At 38.8% G+C, this 21574-nt stretch overlaps 1 protein-coding gene across 1 annotated transcript in view; it reads right to left on the reverse strand.

Annotated features, from left to right (window-relative positions):
- LOC150089523 (ecotropic viral integration site 5 ortholog-like) overlaps nucleotides 1-20877 on the reverse strand; it is a 338392-nt gene extending 317515 nt beyond the window's left edge. The window contains exon 1 of the mRNA XM_090368641.1: nucleotides 20712-20877. Coding sequence (XP_090224767.1) covers nucleotides 20712-20779 — 68 coding nt within the window. The 5' untranslated portion in view covers nucleotides 20780-20877. The remainder of the gene's footprint in view (nucleotides 1-20711) is intronic.
- Nucleotides 20878-21574: the final 697 nt, after the last annotated feature.

Here is a 21574-nt window from a genome sequence, read left to right on the forward strand (position 1 = left end):
CAATTTAAAAAATATATATTAGATTTCAAATTACAACGGTTTACTCAAGACTGATATGTCATTCTTGCAGATTTTTCAATACTGTACTTATAGTTCTGATTATAAGTATTGATTTGTATATTTAAAATATAATCAATACTTATATCAATATTGTACTTATATTTTTAATATATACTGTATATTAAAATATTAGTATTAACGGCCCCTAAGCGTGCGCTCATAACAGTAAGTATATTATACCTGTAGAAGTGTATATTCACGGGCCGATTTGCATGTTTTGTTGGCTGAAAACCCTACAATCTCCGCCTGAGATCGGCTAACTGCAGCCTTGAATGAAGAGGACTTCAGCAAGCCTGACGTAGCCGAGTGGTCAGGAGCGCAAGTGCAGTAGCACACGCTCTTTGAGTAGACCGGGGTTCAAGCCCGTAACTGTAAATACGATTAACAATTTGTATTGCCTTGTAAACTACACCGACCTGGTGGTCGTGCCGGAGTATAAACAAAAACATTTTTCAGGTATTCCTTCGGTTGTCGTAGATGGAAAAACGAACCCAAACCTCTCCAAAAGAGTGGAAGGCAATGTATTGTTTGACAAGGCTGCTACGAAGGTCTAATTTGATTAGAAAATACAATGATTTTATTAAAATATATTTCAACAATAATCAGGCCAATGTACAGTATTATTCAGCTAAAACCAAAGGAACAATGAACTTCCACCAGAAATTTGACTGAATAAATATTTATTATTAGTCTTCACTTAATATACGTAATCGAAGACTAGAATTGTACTACAGCGAAACAAATTTCGTTTTTTTTTTTTTTTTTTTTGTGTGCTACAGTGTTAACAAAATGCGTAATTTAGTTTAATGGAAATTAAAGTTTCAAATTAATGGGGCAATTTTAAAAATTGAAGGACTGCAAAAGAGAAGACTATTTTTTAATTTTATTATGTTAATTGTATATATTTTATTTATTAAATCCGTTTATTAAAGATAGCAGGTGTTTGCTTTCACCCCTTGTACACAGCCGACCGGCTAAAGGGTGTACAAAATGCAAGAATTGCAATTATATGCAATATAAGAAGGGTGTACAAAAAAAGCAAGAAATACAATTATTCACAGTATTTACAATATAATAAAGGTGTACAAAAATGCACGATTACAATTATTTACACAAGTGCGTATATTTACAATATTGTTTACAAAATTCACTCATTGACAAGATTATAGTTGAAGTAAGCTGTGCGCTTCTGTGAGGCTCTTCACTCTGTACTGCTTGCTTTCGGAGTATTTCACAAGGTCTATTGCCAATGAACTGAAAAGGTTGACTGCGTTGTTTGGGAAGAAATTCTTCAGACAGCACAGGTTGCACAGTATGGAATGCAACGGTAGGTAGGGGCTGTCATTACTGCGTCCAGCACGTGGAGTAGAGATAAATCCTCGAAGACTGGGGGCGTCAATCACACCGGTAAGCTTTTTTTTTTTTGGTAGTTATTGGCGCATCGGCTTCTGTGGCCATAACGCACCTCCCAAGGTTTTTACAGTACTTTGATCCAAGCCCGAGGCGGGATTCGAACCCGCGACCTTTGGGTTGCCAGGTAGGCACTTTGCCCGTCTGTCTAGCCCGGTCGGCACACCGGTAAGCATCTGAGAAAGAAGAAGAATATTCCTGGATGCAATGTGAACTCTCCAGGGAGTGAAATTTAAGTTGGTATATAAAACAGCCCTGGAGATGGTGAATGCATTGCCCGTGGCCCTGTTCATCCATCGCATTACCCAGTACTCGACTGCGAGGAATCTATTTATGTACGACGTCGGGGCAGAAGACCAGATTGGTGATGCATATAGTGCGATTGGTTGTAAGCACCGCTGGACGTATCCTCCGACTACATCGGCGTGGAGTAACCCCGTCAGCTCTTGTCGAATTGCCCACATCGCCGAGAAAGTCTTAGTTTTCATGGTCGAGAAATGGTTCTGAAAAGTGAGGCCCTCGTCTCAAGTCAAGCCGAGGTCGGTTGAGACTTCACTTTCCTTATCTGCACTCCGTTGTGATAGGCTATGATGTCATTTTTATTCTCTTTTTTGTAAATGTGATTTGGGCTGATTTAGATATATTTAGTTCCAGACCTATCTGCAGTAGATAGGTTACAAGGCTGTTGATCAGGACAGCGACTCGCTGATTTATCAGGTGGGTTTGTTCAGGGTCTTTTGATTTTATATATAATTTGAGGTCATCTGCATATGATGAGAAATCAGTGTACCTTGCGAGGAAGGGTTCAAGGGCAGCGGCGAACAGTACACAGGATAGGACACCTCCCTGTGGTACTCCGCTCGTTATAATGCACTCCTGTTGGAAGGATTTATAGCTAATGATGAGTTGTCTTAGTGTAAGGATGAGGTTGATGGTTTTTAGCAGGTTTCCAATAATGCCAAAGTACTTTTCTAGAATGTAGATGAGAGCGGGAATTGAGAGCTTCATAAGCAGATGAAATATCAAGGAAGATGACGTCCAGCTGAGATTTACTGTTGAGAGCAGTTTGAATTTTAAATAAAGTATCCAGTAGGTTTGTATATGTAGATCTTTTGGGGATCACAGTATGCAGATGTTTGGGTCTATGAGAGAAGCATTGGTCGATCAGTGCTGATAAGATAGCTTTCTCAAACACTTTTAATAGAGAGCAGCCCTCTGAGATCGGTCTCAAGTCCTTAGGTTCCTTTGGGTTTCTTCTTTTGGGTATGGGTTGTACCCTGTAGTGATTCCAAATTGTCGGGATTGATCCGGACTTCAATATGCGATTAAAGATTACAAGAAGGGGCTCCACAATGAAGGCACTACACACTTTGACCATGAACAGAAGGAAGCCGTCAGGATCAATTGTAGATTTATTAGGAAGTCTGTTGATGGTATTTATAAGGTGTTGTTTTGTTAGCGTTATAGTTGAAAGGGGCTGTCTGGAGTGCATGACGAAATCACTTAGGTTTGGGGTTTTTGGGTCTAATGGCATCTCGTTGAAAGTCAAAAGATACCCATTCCTGAAATACCTTCTCATCGAGCTCTTTATTCTGTTGAATACCAGCTGCCGGATTACATTTCGTTTACATTTGAGGAAGGTTGCCCGCTCTTTCTTGTACATCTGGTAGTCAGCTGAGGTATGGTACTTTTTCCAAATTCTGAATGCTTTTTGTTTCCTCTTGAATGCTTCTCGGACTTCGGCATTGAACCATGTATTGGATCTATCAGAGAGTTTTAATTGTTTGGAAGCTCCTTGGGAGGCAATTTCAAGTAGCTGGTTAACCAGGTTAGATATAGCAATGTCTATTGATTCTTGCTGTAGATCCTTCCTGTTTATTTCTGTGAGACGTGCAAGGATGATCTCTGGGTTAAAGTATTTGATGGAGAATACTGTTTTTGGTAATCTTCTCGTTCCTGAGAGCCTCACCAGCGTTTGAGTTTACAGTGACGTTGAACTCAAACGTGATGGGAGAGTGATCAGAGGGGAAGCTGTGGTGTTCAGTGGTCAGACCAAGGTGTGGGAGATTGTGGAATAATAGATCCAGCATCTGGTTTCCCCTGGTAGGAGGTGTGGTTTGGTGAAATAAGCCAAATGTGACACAATAAAAGCATTCGTCTCTCCGTATATTACGGTGAACAAAAGAAAATCGCAACACCTACGAAGACTGAAAATTTGTTAAACAAATCGCTAAAATAATCGATTTTTATTCCATTACGTTATGAAAAATACATGTTTTGTAACACCATCGTCACCTTTCGACCCGCAACCTTGAAACCAGATCTATTATTAAACATCTTCAAAGAAGTGTAATACAGTATAGACTCTGTTAGTTCCACCGAAAACTTGTTTGCATTTAAGTTCAGATCAACAATCTAGCTTCAGTCTGTTCTCTGATGAAGATATAATAATAAATCGGCCAATAATAGTAATTGGCCATAACAACCACCCCACGCACTTGGTACCAGTACCCATCACGGGATGTTGGGGTGGGAGGGGGAACACCGTAAGGAGAAGGAGATAATTATAATCAGATATTAAAGCCAAGTAAAAAGTATAATGGTCCTTCAGGCTATCACAGACATTCTCTCAGGGATGACAAGCTGGATTTGCTACCTAGGAATTCAAAACGCTGATGGAATGATATTCAGGTGGCACTCAGGTCAAGTGGACCGAATTTCGGCGAAGTCCGGTCGTTCTGTGACAGCCAAATCCTCTGCACATTCACAATGGTGGGACTGTTAGTAACCCTGGCTATAACCCCATGTGCAAGTCCTGAAATACGGCACCTATAATATTGGAGGTTACCACCTGGGTGCGAAACAACGTAAGCAGTGATGGAGGTGTGCATCCTCACTCACCTCACGGAGGAATGCCGCTCCTCTTTGTTACCAGGCTATACTAGGTGGTTGATGACTCTCACCAACTGGTGCAATACTACCACTTCGATTAATGGAGGCTTGAAGCGGCCGAACCCATGTTTAGTCTCCACAGCAGAGCTCCAGCAACACCCCCACCCCACATCTATTCCATCATGCAGTATGACTGATGTCTTTTGAGGTTATGATGGATATCATGGTGAGATCCAATCTTCTTTACATTTCGAGGGTATAGCTCTAAAACGGTGTACGCATGTCTGCCGCTATATATATATATATATATATATATATATATATTAGTAAATTATTTTTTAATTTACTTTAAAGTTTTACTTTTAAAAGTAAATTAAAATTTACTTTTATAATGGTCCTTCAAGCTATCACAGACATTCTCTCAGGGATGACAAGCTGGATTTGCTACCTAGGAATTCAAAACGCTGCAATATTTTTACTCTTGTTACCCCTCTCTTCCCTCCCTGCTTGGTTTGATTTAATTTAGGTTTAATTTTGACTTTTCGTTCTTGTCTTGCCATACTGCTGGCAATATTTTTTATTTTTATATTAATACTTATTCTAATTTATTTGTATGGTTATATTTCAAGCATCATGTAGAGGAATATGCTTTTTGCTGCCTCTGATGTATGGTGTACCCCTTTTTATTATCAAAGATTCCGTTTCCAACTATATTTAAACGTTATTCAAATATATATATAGTCTACCGAACCTATTGGTAACTCTCTACGTAGCTTCCAGATCAACTAGTTTATAATCTTGCTGCCTCTACTCTGTTAGATAATGACTGGAGGAAGTCTGAGTATGTATTCAGGGGACCTTGTTGAGACCACGTTATGTCAAGGAGCTGGGTATATCCTTGAAGTGTGTAAGCCATATTCAAAAATTTCATTACTTCATGCAACTTGTCCTTCCCACCTTTTTTCTTACTACTGTTACTTTTCTTCCAAATAGCTACTCACTCTGTACAAATCTGAAATCCGCCCTACTGTGGAATATTGTTCCCACATATGGAACGGTGCCCCAAAAAAATTCTCTCAGTCTTCTAGACTCCATTCAAAAGAGGGCAGTTATGTTAATTAATGTCTCTCATAGGCGTTCTGTTTCTGCTACATGCCTTTTCTATAGACACTTCCGTGGGCACTGTTCGTCTGAATTGACTTCTATAATTCCAGCACTCTCTTCCAAACCAATCCGAACACGTGCCGTAACCAATCTTTTTACTGTTCAACTTCAGACTCACAGAACGAACTTTTTTTCTTCCTCATTTATTCCTTGAACTTCTGTTTTTTGGAACAGCCTGCCTTCATACGTATTTCCTGAAAATTACAATCTACAGAAGTTCGGGTTCTATACGTCTCGTGCTACTTTTGGTTTTTATTAAAAAAATAAAAAAATTCCCTTTATAATGAGAGCTTTTTTTTCCCAAATAATAATAATTTCCCGTTATAATGAGAGTTTTTTTTTTCCCAAATGTCAATTGTTTCATGAGCACAGTGCCATAATTATACTATTTCCCATTTGGTAATTAAGTTTCAAGAAACAAGTAGTGTCAAAGGACAAAAACAAAACCTTCCACTCGAATTCAGGATCGTTATTCGGATTACAAATAAGGCAATTCCAGCTCGGTTCAAAGCGAATAAAAAAAAAAAAAAAAAAAAAAAAAAGGTACTAGGTCATCCGTAACTATTGGAACTATTCGCTAACGATTATGAGGTATCGGAATGAAAACACAGGATCCCAAGTAAAAGCTTCCTCTGACTGGGGAAGGAAAAAAAAAAAAAAAAAAAAAAATCGAATTTGGTGAAATGGACCAAAGACACATATTGGTCTAGAAATTCTGTCCTTGACAAGTCGAAGCTTAAATACCATGATTCCGATGATAACCTTCTTTATTGCCTTCCTGGCATATGAAGGCTGTGTCGGGGCCAGTTTAATTAATTAATTTATTTTTTTTATTAAAATAAATAATAACAACACATCAAGAGAAAAGGGGAGCAGTTTCATTTCGGTGCGTAATGACATTGGATTGTTCCATCCTAATACGCGTCATCGCGTTTTTAAATCGACATTTGGCCATTTTATAAAATATTGAAATATGATTATTTGCAAGGTGGCTGGCTAATGTTCATGGTCTTAATATCACGTTAAATTGCTGGCAAGCGAGAGATAAAAAATGCTGTTGCATAGAGACAACCGGAAGAGAATAGAATTTTCTGCAGCGTGTTCTGAGGCTGTGAAGTATATCTCTATGAAATTAAAGATTTTGTTACGGCATATTAGGCCGATTTACATCTCCCCTAACTGCAAAAAATGGCCACACCAAGTACAGTAGACTGTCGAAATAACGGATCATTCGAGCTAGCGGTACATTGAGATCGGATGTTTACATACAGTGCAAATGTCTTGCAGTGCCGAAAAAAGAAAACGGCAAGTCACATGATTACTGTATATGTTTACGTTCGCCATTTTGAAAGTAAATTCTGTACTGATATCACAGATTATACCAATGTTTTACATTTTTTTAAAATTAAAAACCCCTCACTATATGGCTTCCAAAATTAATAAACCTCATACAGAGAAGAAATGAAGAACAACATTAAAGCTTAGTGACAAACTTGATATAATCCAAACTATTACATTAAGCTCACCCGGAAAGTTAATTCATATACTCGTGTATATTGTGTCTGTAAATTGCATGTGTTCTCTGCTCGATTTGCCTGTTTTGCTGGACAAAAAACCCCAGTTTTTCCAGGGAAAAAACCTTGGTATCTACGCCTGAGACCGACTAATTCAGCCACGGAGTGAAAAAAGCCCATAAAAGTTCCTCGCGTCACCGACGGATTCGAACCCGGGCCTTTTCTACTCGGTGTGGGGAGGACGGTGACCATACTACTGTGCTACAGCACAGACTAAACTTGAGATAATAAAGAAAATAGAAGTAGAAGTGTATTAATGGCAGAATATAATATTGGATTGTCAATGTGTTTGTTTTTTTATGTGCAGTTAATAAAATTGCATTCTTAATCTCTATTTGTTATTTATCCTCATTATTTCTGCATTAAATATATATTAAAAATAAAAAACTTTCTAGACAACGGAAAAATCGAAATAACGGCACTTTGAATCCCCGAGCGTGCCGTTATTCTGATAGTCTACTGTACTAATGTTTACTTTTTATTGTAAAAAATAGAATAATATATTGCTGTTACGCATGGTTCGGTTATCGTAGTATTAGTGTTTATATATCGCAAAATTTCTGTTCACTTTTGGTTATTACTTATTATTATATGTTGTACAATTACATTAAATGTTAATACAATTGTAATTAAATGTTATTACATTAATTATTATAATAATAACTAGGGGGCTTTGTTTTCTACCGCGCACCGTTTTCTACGTAAAATTAGAGGTATGACGGAGTAAGTCAGATCTTTTCTACGTAAAAGACACCTGTCGAAACGCACTGATGTTTCCCCCCCACTCCCGCCCTTATGGTTTTTTTTTTTTTTTTTTCCCTTTTGTTCTATGTCAGGAAGCTCAGGCAACCCCTGCCGAAGAGCAGCCAGAGTACTGTGGACAGCCTGGCTCACCTCCCAGTGGTGGTGGTGGTGGTGGCGAGCAACGTGGAGTCCCACTAGGGGCACTGCGGCCAAGAAGCCAGCACAAACAACAGAACCCAAAACTAAACTACACATGCAACACACAACACTTTTCTGGCTTTTACAGAGGTTCTGTATTAATCACAAGAGTATTGATGGTGTAGATGTGAGAAACCACAGGTGGTGCCTTGCCCAAATACTTTGATCGATATCTAATCAGGAAATGACCTATGTAATTGTTTACCCGTGCATTTGAAGAATGTAATTGCCACGCCCACTTGAACCACGTGACCCGCATCCCTCTTCTCCCATTGACTACCTCCCCCCATTACGCGGCATTCTCAAGGTGGAATAAATATCAGTATGTAATTAGTTACCTGCGTTTACATAGGTCACTTAGGAAAAGGCGGCGCCTCCGTAGCCAGGTGGGAAGGAGCAGCAGTGCGTAGCACACGCTTCTTGATTAGACCGGGGTTCGAGCCCGTCACCACCAAATACGGAAGATGCGGAAAGGTCAGGGAATGACCACCGCATATTCCCGGAGCAATATGGCCTTAGTTGCTAATGCTCCTAAAAACCAAATAACAAACATAACTAGGAAAAGGCCTTTTGCTTTGGGTTCCATAATGCATGTGGAATATTGTAGGACTAAAATATTCACAAACTATACAAATATTTCAATATTTACAAAATACTAAACTATTTTACAAGTATACAAACTATAACGGGTCCCTTCTTCGGTTTCTGACATTACAAGGGAACATAAAATGATGCCGTGAGTGGTCATGTATTACACAGTGAAGAATGTGCACGAAGTTGGTGAACGTTGTGTAGGCAGTTGTCTTTCAATGGAAGACAATGTAATTTTTTACCCGCGTTGTAGTGACGTAATTTCCCCGCCCTCTTCTCCCATTGGCTCGAATAAATATTACTAGGAGAAAAACTTTTTTAATGTATAGAGAGATAATGCAACAAGTAACGACCATCCCGATCAACGTGTCAACCACCGTATGGTGTCAAATACCCTATATAATAGCCTAGCAGCAATAGGTCTCCCAGCGAACACCTACAAGGAACTCCAAGTTGCAATCCTGAAACCTGTAGGATAGTCAAACAATTCCTCCACCAACAGTAACACCAGACATAACAACAACCCTGTGTACTTGGTAGCAAGATCCATTAATAGGTGGAACCTCCTATCAGGGAGAAACAATATAAGACTAACACTAATAATAATAACTGGTGTAATGTATCATTATTTTTACATTTAAATATTGTAGTATATTTATACTATTGCTGCTGTTAATGACATCAAATAACATTTTCGAAGTTTTGTTAAATTATAACTTTTGTTTTTTGTTTCCTACGGTAATGTTTTCTGAATCTCATTACTATAATAAAAAATAAAGCAACACATTTACAGTAATTACTATTTCTATACAAACCTGGGAAACGACATTATGGCGACTAATAAAAATTAGCAATATTTAACTTCACAAGTTAAAAATAGGTGAATGTTAGATTGTCCGCCACCTTATCTTTAATTGCTGCGAGCAAAAATTTCAGCCACCGCGTGATATCTCTCATATAGTTGCTTTATCTTTACAGTTTTTCGAAGTTTATTTGTTGCATGCGCTCTCTAATGAGACGGCAATATTATCGAAACAACTGAAACTGTCAGAGAAATAAAAGTAAATAGAGCTCGCTGAAAAGGTGAAGCCAGTTCTGAGTGAGAGAATTAGGACAATATTCAGGCTTTCTATTCCCCCAACTCCTTTCTTTTCTGTCCAGACAGAATAGGGCAAAAAGAAGAAAACGTTCCTCTATTCTACATGCTTCCATAATAATTAATTTAGCAAAATTAATATTTTATTTCACAATTATTTCAAATACAGTATCTTCAAAAATTTAGTTCGAAAAATGCAATCTGTTCCAGATTTTTGTACCAATTAGCCATAAATTACACTTTCCAGTATGCTTATCTTATCATATTAATAACACATTCAAAGAAATTACTATCTTGTAAAACACGAAATGATTAACATCAAATCTTATATTATTTAAGTCCACGAGTATAAGTTTATCGGCACCAAAGTTCGTACACTAGAAGAAGAAGAAGAATTCGTAAGTTAGTAGCAGTCTGTGCCAGATTCTAAGGTCAGGAAACTGGATCAGACGAGAAAAAAGCCTGCTGCAAAAAACAAGATCTAGCACACGCTTAAAGTAAAACAAGTGACACCGTCCCAGGCTCGTTCATGAACAGACAGATGCTGCAAAGATGTGAAAGGAATATATAATTTGTGGTGTTCGAGTTGGGAAAACAAAATAGAGTTGCAAGCACGTTCACAGAACAATTGAGGTGGGAGACGTGCAACCAAATGGTGTTCCGCTAAGATAAGGGGAGATCTATCATATATTATTTAATAAAAAAACAGTAATTGAGAAACTTATAATTGTTCGATTGTTTAATATTAAAATGTAGCAGCACTTTTATACAATGATTTTTTTTTTAATTTTATCTGAGAAAAAAAAAAAGACTACTTGAAGGGGGAAAATGACTAAGATTATTTAATTACAAAATGGTTTCACATTTTCCCAGATCGTATTATTGAAAATCGTCTCTAAGTTTTTATTTCTTTAACAGGATTTTTACACTTCCACGACTCCATGTGTTTATTAATATTCGCTCTTCGAATGGTCCAAAGTTTTTTTTAAATGTTCCTGAAAAATCAAAATGCAAATATATGCTAAAACTTAAAACGGAACAGAATAGGAAATACAGAACAGAATGAGCTATGTAATGTGGTAATAGGTCTTTTGACACGCTGTGCGCGCTTACATTTAACTTTTGATTCGCATTTCGCAAGATATGTACTACTAAAGGAATGCAAGCATCTTATTTTCTGTGTTTTCAGGTCTCTTTAAGCCAATATTTTGTGTGATTTAATTTTCTGTTCAAAGTAGCTAGCTCGACAGAGGCTTTTTTGCATCAATCAGGAATAAATATATGAAACCGAAGTCTCTCTACTTATTTAGGTGTAGTTTTATGAATAATCAATTTAGTTTTTCCTGTCCCCCCCTGAACTTTTAAGCTGTAACGTAGTGGTTCTCAACCTGCGAGAGTCTATGGATCTCTAGAGATCCGTCAACTCTTTCAATACAGAAAACTATACAGTTTTATTAACCATGAATGATTTTTCAATTTCTTTTTCTTTTTATTCGAAGCACCGATAGTGAAAACTGGGGAAACGATAGTTAACTGTTACGTCTGATGTCATATCAGACGGAATCTTCAAAAAAATAATAATTAAAAAATATACACTGGTGTTCAAAGAAAGTGCATCACCCATTAAAATTGTAATTGTCGTCCGAATAACCTAAGTATATGGCAATATTTCTTACAGTTTACATCAGATAAAATTGACACGCTTAAGTGATGACGTAACATTGCATCAGCTGTTACTTTCATCTATATAAGCACGCTCTATAAGAGTTGCAGTATTCCTTGCTTGTGTCAGGATGGCGAGTTACGTGCAGTTGACGCCACGAAGAAAGAGTGCTACTGTTGCTTTACGTGAGGAAGGATGTTCTTCCCATCACATTGCTTATAGAGTGTCTTGTATTCAGTCCACAGTGAACAGATTTCTTTCCAAACTCAATAATACTGGTTCTGCTGATAGGAAAAAAGGAACCAGACGCAAACGAGTCTCTGCGCCAAAACTGGACCGCGTTTTGAAGCCCTTATGCCTTAAAAACCGTAAAGCTTCTTCGTCTGAGCTGAAAAGAGAATGGAAAGAACATACAGGAGTGGTAGTAAGTGCAGTAACAGTCAGAAGACGCCTCTTCAAAAATGGACTTGTAGCCCATCGTCCCAAGAAGCTCGTCCTCACACAAAAAATGAAAAGGGCCCGATTAATTTGTATAAAGAGCATGTCAAATGAATCCCCGAGCAGTTGAAGTCAAGTTATTTTCTCAGATGAGAATAAATTCAACCTGCATGGCTCTGACGGGAGACAAACGATTCGCCCTAGACATCGTGTATGATGTCTACAGAGAAATTCCGTACCAGCCAAATGATATGGGGATGCATTTCGTATCGCAGAGTAGGTCACCTGCAGTTTATAAAAGGTTCCGTAAATGACAATGGATACCTGGCTATATAGGAAGGCAAATTGCTGCCATTCATTAGAGACCATTTCAACCTGCCAAGTAACTCCATCTTTCAGGACGACTCTGCTCCTAGTCATCGGGCGAAAAGTGTAAGTAGGCACTTGTGTAGTTACTTTAGCTTCATTTCTGCATTAGAGGTTCGACAGTAATTTGTTTATATTTGTCAGAGGTGAAAAAATGGTTGGAAGAACGGTCCATTACAATTGTTAGCTGGCCAGGAAACAGCCCGGCCGGACCTGAATCCTAAAGAGAACTGTTGGCATCGTGTGGAATCTGCAGTTGCTAGAAAGAAACCAAAGACCCTTCGTGAACTTCAGGAAGCTATAATTCGTGTTTGGAACCACGAACTGTCAGTTGATTATCTTCCGAAATTGATCTTGTCAATGCCTCGATGGTGTACTGCTGTCATCATCAGGGCCAGAGGCGGTTCAACTAAATATTAGTTTGCGCTTGGTGAACTTTTCATTTTGTTTTCCATTTAAAATAATAAATGAAGCAAATTGAGGGCTTCTGATTAACATTTCAGCCATATATGTCGTGTTTACCAAAAACTTGTATAAAGGTTGCAAATGCTCATTTTGAAATATTTTGAGAGCACCTTCAAATATTACTTAGCTTTGCCTTAACTATTAATAAATATCTTTTGTTTATATTTCTATTTGTGATGCTAGTCATTAATGTAACATACCATCGCGAAAAAGGATTAGAGATGGAAAATTCCTAGGTGATTTCGCTGTCTTTGAACACCAGTGTGTGTGTGTGTGTGTGTGTGTGTATATATATATATATATGCCGGTACATGTGGAAACAGGAATAATAAAAGCGGTTTCTGTTGGTGAAAAGATTGGGAGCCATTTTTCTAAGCGATCGACTAATTCACTTAGAGGTTAAATCGGTTCTGCTTATATCTAAATCCGAATATAAGTCCGGAAAGTATTCTCCAGTGATTTTACACGTTCCTCTCAGCCTGACCCATAACAGCAGATCTCCTTCAAAGTCGAATAAATATTTCCATTCATTCGGCTATTAATTAAATCTTACTATTGTCTGTCATCACCATACCTATTTTTAATCACCTTAGCTTATTTCTCAATTAATCTTTCACAGATTTCTTCCTATACGTTCGTTCTGTATTACTCACAGGCACCATACACAACTTTTGTATGATGCCTGTGAGCATACGCACCTGTTGGGACTAAAGTGGAATAACCTTCTCTTGACGAAGAACGAGTTCGCCGTGCTCCCTGGGCCAATGATATATTTTTACAGTGCGGCTCGTCCACCTGGCTGGATACAACTCATTTTGCAAAGTATAAGAAAACAGAACAAATACTTAAATAAATTCATGAATTACTGAAAAAAATAAATTAAAAAAAAAGTCTGTCATGGTCTGGCTCGGGACCAATTTGGCCTTTTCGACGAGTTGCTTGTGATAACAGATATAAGCAGGTATAGGCGGACAAGACTTGCCAGTCTGCTTATATCTCCTATTTTAGTTTTATCTCTTACGTTCTCTGTCGAGTCAATGATGATCAACGTGTACTATGCATACCTTTTATAATTCTGTAAACACCTAAACTCTAGATATACAATAAGGTTTTGTGTATTTTCATATATATTTGCATTCTGTAACATCTAATGTTTTTCTCACTTAAGTGTTTTCCATAGATTTATCCAGGCATGTCTTTCATTTTACTACATGCATACTAATAAATAATATTGTGTGTGTGTGTGTGTGTGTGTGTGTGCGCCCGCGCGCGTCCTCATCCCCCAAAAAATAAAACCGTTATTTTTGCGTAAAGTTGTAATTTATGGAATTAAGTTTTTTCTGTGTAATCAGTTTTGTGGAATGAAGCATCCAATTTCCAACAGAAAATAACATAAGTTCTCGTCTAGTGATTGATAACTCGACCACATCGTGGAAAGCCCTTTAAGAGTTTCTGTGGGGATAAATTACTCCACACTAGAATCGAATCCAGACCTTTCCAAACAGAAAAGAGCGGAACAGCCACTATATTACCACGGAGGACTATGAAATAAATAAGGAAAAGAATTGAAATAAATTTGGCGAATTTCTTAAATTCAAATGGACATAATCTAATCAAAGTAAGAAATTTATATGGAAAGAAATGTTCAGTGTCTTAAACCAAAATAAAAAAAAACCCAGAAAACTAAAACTAAACTCTAAAACTTCTCTCCAACCAAAAAGAAGCTTTATTTTCAAATTTACCTTTCCTTCTAAAGAAGTCATCTTATTTTGGTCCATGTATCAAAAATAAAACAAACAAGGAAACTGAAACAAAAACAAACAAAAAAAGCACAAAATAAATATTCGTTTACTGATCTTAACATAAGTTATGCATGAGCAGAAATAAGCTACCAAGTATGGCCGAGACCAGAAAGGTTCACAAGGAAATATGACTAGCGCAAAAGTAATTAAATACATTTAGTTAACGTGCATAATTACATACACATAGTCTAAATGGCAAACGTATCAGAAGAAAGTAGAAAAAGGGAGTCTTCTTGTGGAAGACAAAATACAAGTATAATGGGAAAAATCAGTTATATATACGATGAGCCAAAACATTATGACCAGCGAGTCGTTAATGCAAATTGAAGCAACTGCAGGTGAACTACGGCGCGTGCGCGGACACGGTATGAAAAACACCTGATACTGAGCTCCGTTAATCAGTGTTACTCTTGTTGTTGTTTGGTTTTTAGCAGCATTAGCAACTAAGGCGATATTGCTCCGGGGATATGCGGTGGTCATTCCCTGACTTTTCCGTATTTGGTGGTGACGGGCTCGAACCCCGGTGCTGCTCCTGCCCACGGAGGCGCCGTTACTCTTGTTCTTCAGGTGGGAAAGGCAGGACTTAAGCGAGTTTGACAAAGGCCAAATTGTAATGGCCACACGAATGGGTCACAGCATATCCGAAACGTTGTTGTTGTTGGTTATTTAAGAGCATTAGCAACTAAGGTCATATTGCTCCAGGGATATGCGGTGGTCATTCCCTGACCTTTCCACATCCTCCGTATTTGTTGGTCACGGGCTCGAACCCCGGTCTAATCAAAAAGCATATATCCGAAACGGCACTGCTGGTGGGATGCTTACGGTTAGCCGTGGTTAGTACCTACCGAAAGTGGTCCGAGGAGGAGAAACCCACGAACCGCCGGCGAGGTGTTGGACGACCACAACTCATCGATGCTCGAGGTGTGCGAAGGCTCTCCCGGATGGTACGTGGCAACAGAAGGGCGACTGTGGCGCAACTCGCCAGAAATTGGAATGCTGGTGATGGGAGTAATGTGTCGCAACACACAGTACATCGAACCCTGCCAGAGGAACAACGGTACATAACATTACACACTCACATGATCCACACACTTAAATCTCTGGCCTTCCCAGTGAACTGGTACACTCACAATGAAAGCAACGCGGAGATGGGGGAAGCCCCTGGTGCCGTTAGACACTTAACACACGTTACACCTAAACATCATTGCTGACTAGGTACACCCTTTCATGGCATCGGTCTTCCCTCCCCCTGGCGGTGCCGTCTTTCAGCAGGATAATGCGTCATGCCACACCGCCCTGACTGTTCGAGACTGGTTCGCGGAACGTGAGAAAGATTTCCAGGTATTGGCCTGGCCTCCAAATTCCCCAGAGATCAATCCCATCGAGCATCTGTGGTTTGTGTTGGAACAGCAACTCCGATCTGCGGCGTCTCAACCACGGACCTTACAGGAGTTAAAGGATCTGCTGGTTAGGTGTTGGTACCAGATACCACATTAGGCCTCCGTAGCCGAGTGGTCAGGAGCGGGAGTGCAGTAGCACACGCTCTTTGATTAGATCGGGGTTCAAGCCCCTGACTACTGAATACGGTCGATCTGCCAACCCGCACTGGACCAGCGTGGCAGATTATGGTCCATTTTTCCCTCAGCATGAATTGTTGAGGAGGCTTCCATCGTGCAGTGGGTTGATAATGGCTGCACTTTACCTTTTTACCAGATATCACAAGACACATAATCTTGTAACGTCCATGCCTCGCCGGGTACGAGCTGTTTTGACTGCAGGTGGAGGACCAACATCATATTAGGTAGGTGGTCATAATGTTTTGGCTCACTGGTGTATGTACACTGGTGTTAAAAGAAAGTGCATCACCTAGGAATTTCACATTCCTAACCCTTTTCCGCGATGGTATGTTACATTAATGACTAGCATCACAAATAGCAATATAAACAAAAGATATTTATTAATAGTTGGGGCAAAGCTAAGTAATATTTAAGAGATGCTCTCAAAATATTCCAAAATGAGCATTTACAACCTTTATACAACAGTTTTAGTAAACACGCCAATTATGGCTGAAATGTTATCAGAAGCCCTCAGTTTGCTTCAGTTTATCATTTTAAATGGAAAACAAAATGAAAAGTTCACCAGGTGCAAACTAATATTTAGTTGAACCGCCTATGGCTCTGACAGCAGCACACAGTCGAGGCATTGACAAGATCAATTTCTGAAAATAATCAACTGATAGTTCGTGGTTCCAAACCCGAATTATGGCTTCCTGAATTTAACGAAGGGTCTCTGGTTTCTTTCTGGCAACTGAGATTCCACACGATGCCAACAGTTCTCTATAGAATTCAGGTCCGGCCGGTCTGTTTCCAGTTAACAGTTGTAATGGACCGTTCTTCTAACCATTTTTTCACCTGTGACAAATGTAAACAAATTACTGTCGAACCTCTAATGCAGAAATGAAGCTAATGTAACTACAAAAGTGCCTAGTTACACTTTTCGCCCCCCAAAGGAGCAGACTCGTCCTGAAAGATACAGTTACTTGGCAGGTTGAAATGGTCTCTGATGGTTGGCAGCAATTTGCCTTCCAATATAGCCAGGTATCCATTGACATTTACAGAACTTTTTATAAACTGCAGGTGATCTGCTCCGCGATACGAAATGCACCCCCATATCATTTGCTGGTAGGGAATTTCACTGTAGACACCATACAGTCTGGATGGTATTCTTCACCACGACTACGGCGAATCGTTTGTCTCCTATCAGAGCCATGCAGTGTAAATTTCTTTTCATCCGAGAAAATAACTGACTTCCACTGCTCCCAGGTCCATTTGACATGCTCCTTACACCAAATTAATCGGGCCTTTTTCATTTTTTGTGTGAGGGGGGGGGGGCTTTTTTTCTTAGGACGACGAGCTACAAGTCCATTTTTGAAGAGGCGTCTTCTGACTGTTACTGCACTTGCTACCACTCCTACCACTCCTTTGTGTTCTTCTCATTCTCTTTTCAGCTCACAGGAAGAAGCTTTACGGTTTGTAAGGCATAAGCGCTTCAAACCGCAGTTCTGTTTTGGCGTAGAGACTCGTTTGCGTCCGATTCCTTTTTTTCCTATTAGCAGAACCAGTATTCTTGAGTTTGGAAAGAAATCTACTCAGTGTCGACTGATTACAAGACACTCTATAAGCAATATGAGGGGAAGAACATCCTTCCTCACATAAAACAACAATAGCACTCTTTCTTCGTAGCGTCAACTGCACGTAACATTCTGACACACGCAAGGAATGACTGCAACCCTTGCAGAGCGTGCTTATATAGCTGAAGGTAACAGCTGTTGCAATATTACGTCATCACATACGCATGTCAATCTTATCTGATACAATCTGTAAGAAATAATGGCATATACTTACGTTATTCGGACGACAATTACAATTTTAAGGGGATGATGCCTGTTGTTGTTGTTATTTGGTTTTTAGTAGCATTAGCAACTAAGGCCATATTGCTCAGGGGATATGCGGTGGTCATTCCCTGACCTTTCTGTATCCTCCGTATTTGGTGGTCACGGGCTCGCACCCCGGTCTAATCAAGAAGCGTATGCTACGCACTGCTGCTCCTATCCACCTGGCTACGGAGGCGCCAATGGGGGGGGGGGAGTGCACTTTCTTTGAAAACCAGTGTATATAATAATATTAGATTGATTACATCTTTGGCATACTTTGAGTCGGTACTAAATAAAACAGGGTTAATTTTAAGGTTGTTTAGAAGGCTCATAGAAGGAATGGGGAAAAATTCTATCAGAGAGTAAATTCTTTTGGTAAGGTGAATAAGGCTTTGCCTCGTATTCAGTGCCAGATTTTTGTAGCTAGAATCCTTGCGCACATATTTTTTGAGGTCCTAGAAAGAAGGTTGCGGGGCCCTTGACTAATACTGATTTCATTTCCGGGGGCCCTGGTGCAACTACGCCACTTCTACTTGGTAAATCCTTCCTTGGTCGTATTCTTTGGTTTAATATGCTAAGCGACAAAGTACCGACAAAAAACCTTTCTGCGTAGAATGAGCAACCGCTGACTACACTTCTGCTTCATATCCCATAGTGAAAACACATGGATATACTTTAAAATACCAAGATGGGGCCGCATGAATAAAGTTCTGTCTTAGAACCAACAGTTTTTTAAAGATCGCACCTTTGTATGATTAATTTGCAGATTATAAAGACGTGAGTCCAAAATTACACAGTTTCTTTTAGAAGAAAACTCTTTTAATATTATGATTAAAAACTTGCCAAGGAAGATCAAAAAGATTTATTTTTGATTAACAATGGATAAGTGAGCTGACTTAGGTGCATCAACCGTCGATATCAAGCAGACAAGAATATCAAGTGACTAATTAATACTGTTGACTAAAAAAAAAAATTTTTTTAAATAAGGAGAAGGATAACAGCAGACAAGGCCGACAATGCGCTACGTTGAAGAATACCAGCACAACAGTATTAGATAAGACAGAAAAATCTGAATTATAAATTTAATATTTATAAAAATTACGTGATCAAGGAATTGAGATTTTAATACAATGAAACGCAGTAAGAAATTTAAAAAAGCAACAGTATTTATTATTATTTTTGCAATCCCAGTTGTTTGGGAGACGACCTGAATGAAGCTTGAGAACCATTGGCGATGCGGACCACCGTTCGAAAACCTCTGCTCTAGAAGATTCATAGTGTTTCGGCATCAAACGAAAAATCGATATAGATAATATTCAACTAATTTTTACTATTAAAAACTTGAGGCCAGGAACAGTCTAGTAACTAGTTTGTTTTCCAAATTATTAATCAGTGAAAAGAGGGAAGAATTTCCTGAGTAAAAGGGTAAAATAGTTCTCTGGAGAAGTTAGAGGTGGGGGCGGGGAATATAGTAATTGGCCTTCAATAAATATTGAAGGCCAATTTGACAGCCTTAGAATTAGAAACTTTTGGAACAGGAAATCGAATACTCAGCCAGTTAAGGGAAGTACATTTCTCTCAGGAATATATTAAAAAGATCTATCAAGACGTGAAAAATACTAGTTTTTGTTTTGTTATTTGGTTTTCAAGAGCATTAGCAACTAAGGCCATATTGCTCCGGGATATGCGGTGGTCATTCCCCGACCTTTCCGCATTCTCCGTATTTGGTGGTGACGGGCTCGAACCCCGGTCTAATCAAGAAGCGTGTGCTATGCACTGCTGCTCCTTCCCACCTGGCTACGGAGGCGCCGCAAAAAAAAAAAAAAAAAAAAAAAAATACTAGAGTTGAATCACAAAGGCTGAGATATAATCAGAAGGAGAAACTTATCTAGGTTTTTAAAATTTCATAGGAAAAATCAAAGCTCAAAAAAAGTGTGATTTAAGTAAGGATTCTTATCTCAAACATAATGATTACAAGCATAAAGAGAGTTAAAAATCAGGCAAATGTGTTATATCCCTTCTCTAAATACGGTACAGTATTTATTACGTGGAAAGATGAACACTTCAGTTCATTTGTAAAGCTTATTGGTACACAGAGTTTAAATTTAACCTTTCTATAATCATAATTTACTCTTACGTTTCAGATATACTCTGAAAACTTATTAAAATATTATACAGAGGTATGTAACCAATATTAAAATAAAAGTTACATATTTTTGTAACTAAGTTTGCATTTTATATTCTGATAACCTAAGGTTAAAATATACCAAAGTATAAAACACAATTTTAATCTTTGGTTAGAATTTTCAAAATATAAAGGATTACACTAAAATAGATCATTATAGGAAGATATGGAATAATCACAAACTTAACTTCTTTAGTCGAACAAATGCCTACCCAAACGTTTTCTGGACTCTGATTTTCGCCCCCTGAAACCAAAACTACAAAAATTTCACGACGTTCAAATCAGCGTAACAGATTTCATAATTTCAATATTTATGGTAATTTCAAACATAAACCTCTACTATTAATTGTTAATAAATTGGCATTAATGAATTAAATGAAGCTTTAACACTAACACTCATTACAAAAGTTCATAATCATCCAAAGAGAATTCAAGACTCTCTGTCTGTCTGTCTGTCTGTCTCTCTCTCTCTCTCTCTCTCTCTCTCTCTCTCTCTCTCTCTCTCTCTCTCTCTCTCACACACACACACACACACACAACACACACCCCTCATCTGATTTACGAAAAGATAATTATTAGTCAATAATTGATGGCATTAAGTGAACTTCACGACGATACTTTTCTTATTACCTTGGATATGACAAGCGCCTTAAAACAGATAAGACATCAGGTGGATGCCAGCGAGCCGAAGCCAGCATCGCTGCAAGATATGTTGCGGAATCTTTTGGAAGAAAGTCACACTACAGTTATCTATTAGAGATGTAGTAAAGAGATAAACTATGTCTGGGCAAATGTTCTCGATAAGGAGATATTGGTCAGTCAGTGCAATCCACTGATCGAAACTTTCACCGAAGCGCGCGCACGCACACACAGCAAATAGTATTTCATATTTCCATATAAAGCGACATCTAGCAGGAATGGCCGGAATATGCCGCGCGTACCATGTGAGAAAACTTTTTTTTACGCGTTCGCTACTCCGGTGACTGGAGTGGACGCGTGCACACAACGACCGCTCCGCTACATCTAAGACTTGGGAGATCCCCTACACCCGATACAGGTACATCCCATAATGCACCGCGTGACTATTCGAAGGTTGCTACACTTAAACGGCCGTAAGGGAAGTGTGTCGCACAAAAGCAACACAGCGATGCATTTTATTTTCTTTTTTAATCATTTCAAGCAGTGAGGTCACCAGTCTCGTTAGTTTTGTTGGCCACCAGTTTTTCACCTGCGCTAGACCTTCCAGTAATCCGCTCACATCCCTCAGTGCAAGGGCAAATGAAGGTTAGGGTGGTCGGAACTAATACTAAAACACGTACCTGGATTGTGTGCTAATTCATAGGTCACTTAGTAATAAAGCCCATTATGGGCTATTCATTCGTTTCGCATTCATCTCGTTCTGTTACAGTTTCCGCGAGTTCTGCTGCAGGAACACAAACAAAGCGAGAAAATAGCGAAAGGAAGGATCCACGGCGAGATATTTTTATAAAAGT

The sequence above is a fragment of the Mastigoproctus giganteus genome, chromosome 2 (assembly GCF_048544385.1).
Source record: "Mastigoproctus giganteus isolate SK-2022 chromosome 2, ASM4854438v1, whole genome shotgun sequence".
Taxonomy (NCBI): domain Eukaryota; kingdom Metazoa; phylum Arthropoda; class Arachnida; order Uropygi; family Thelyphonidae; genus Mastigoproctus; species Mastigoproctus giganteus.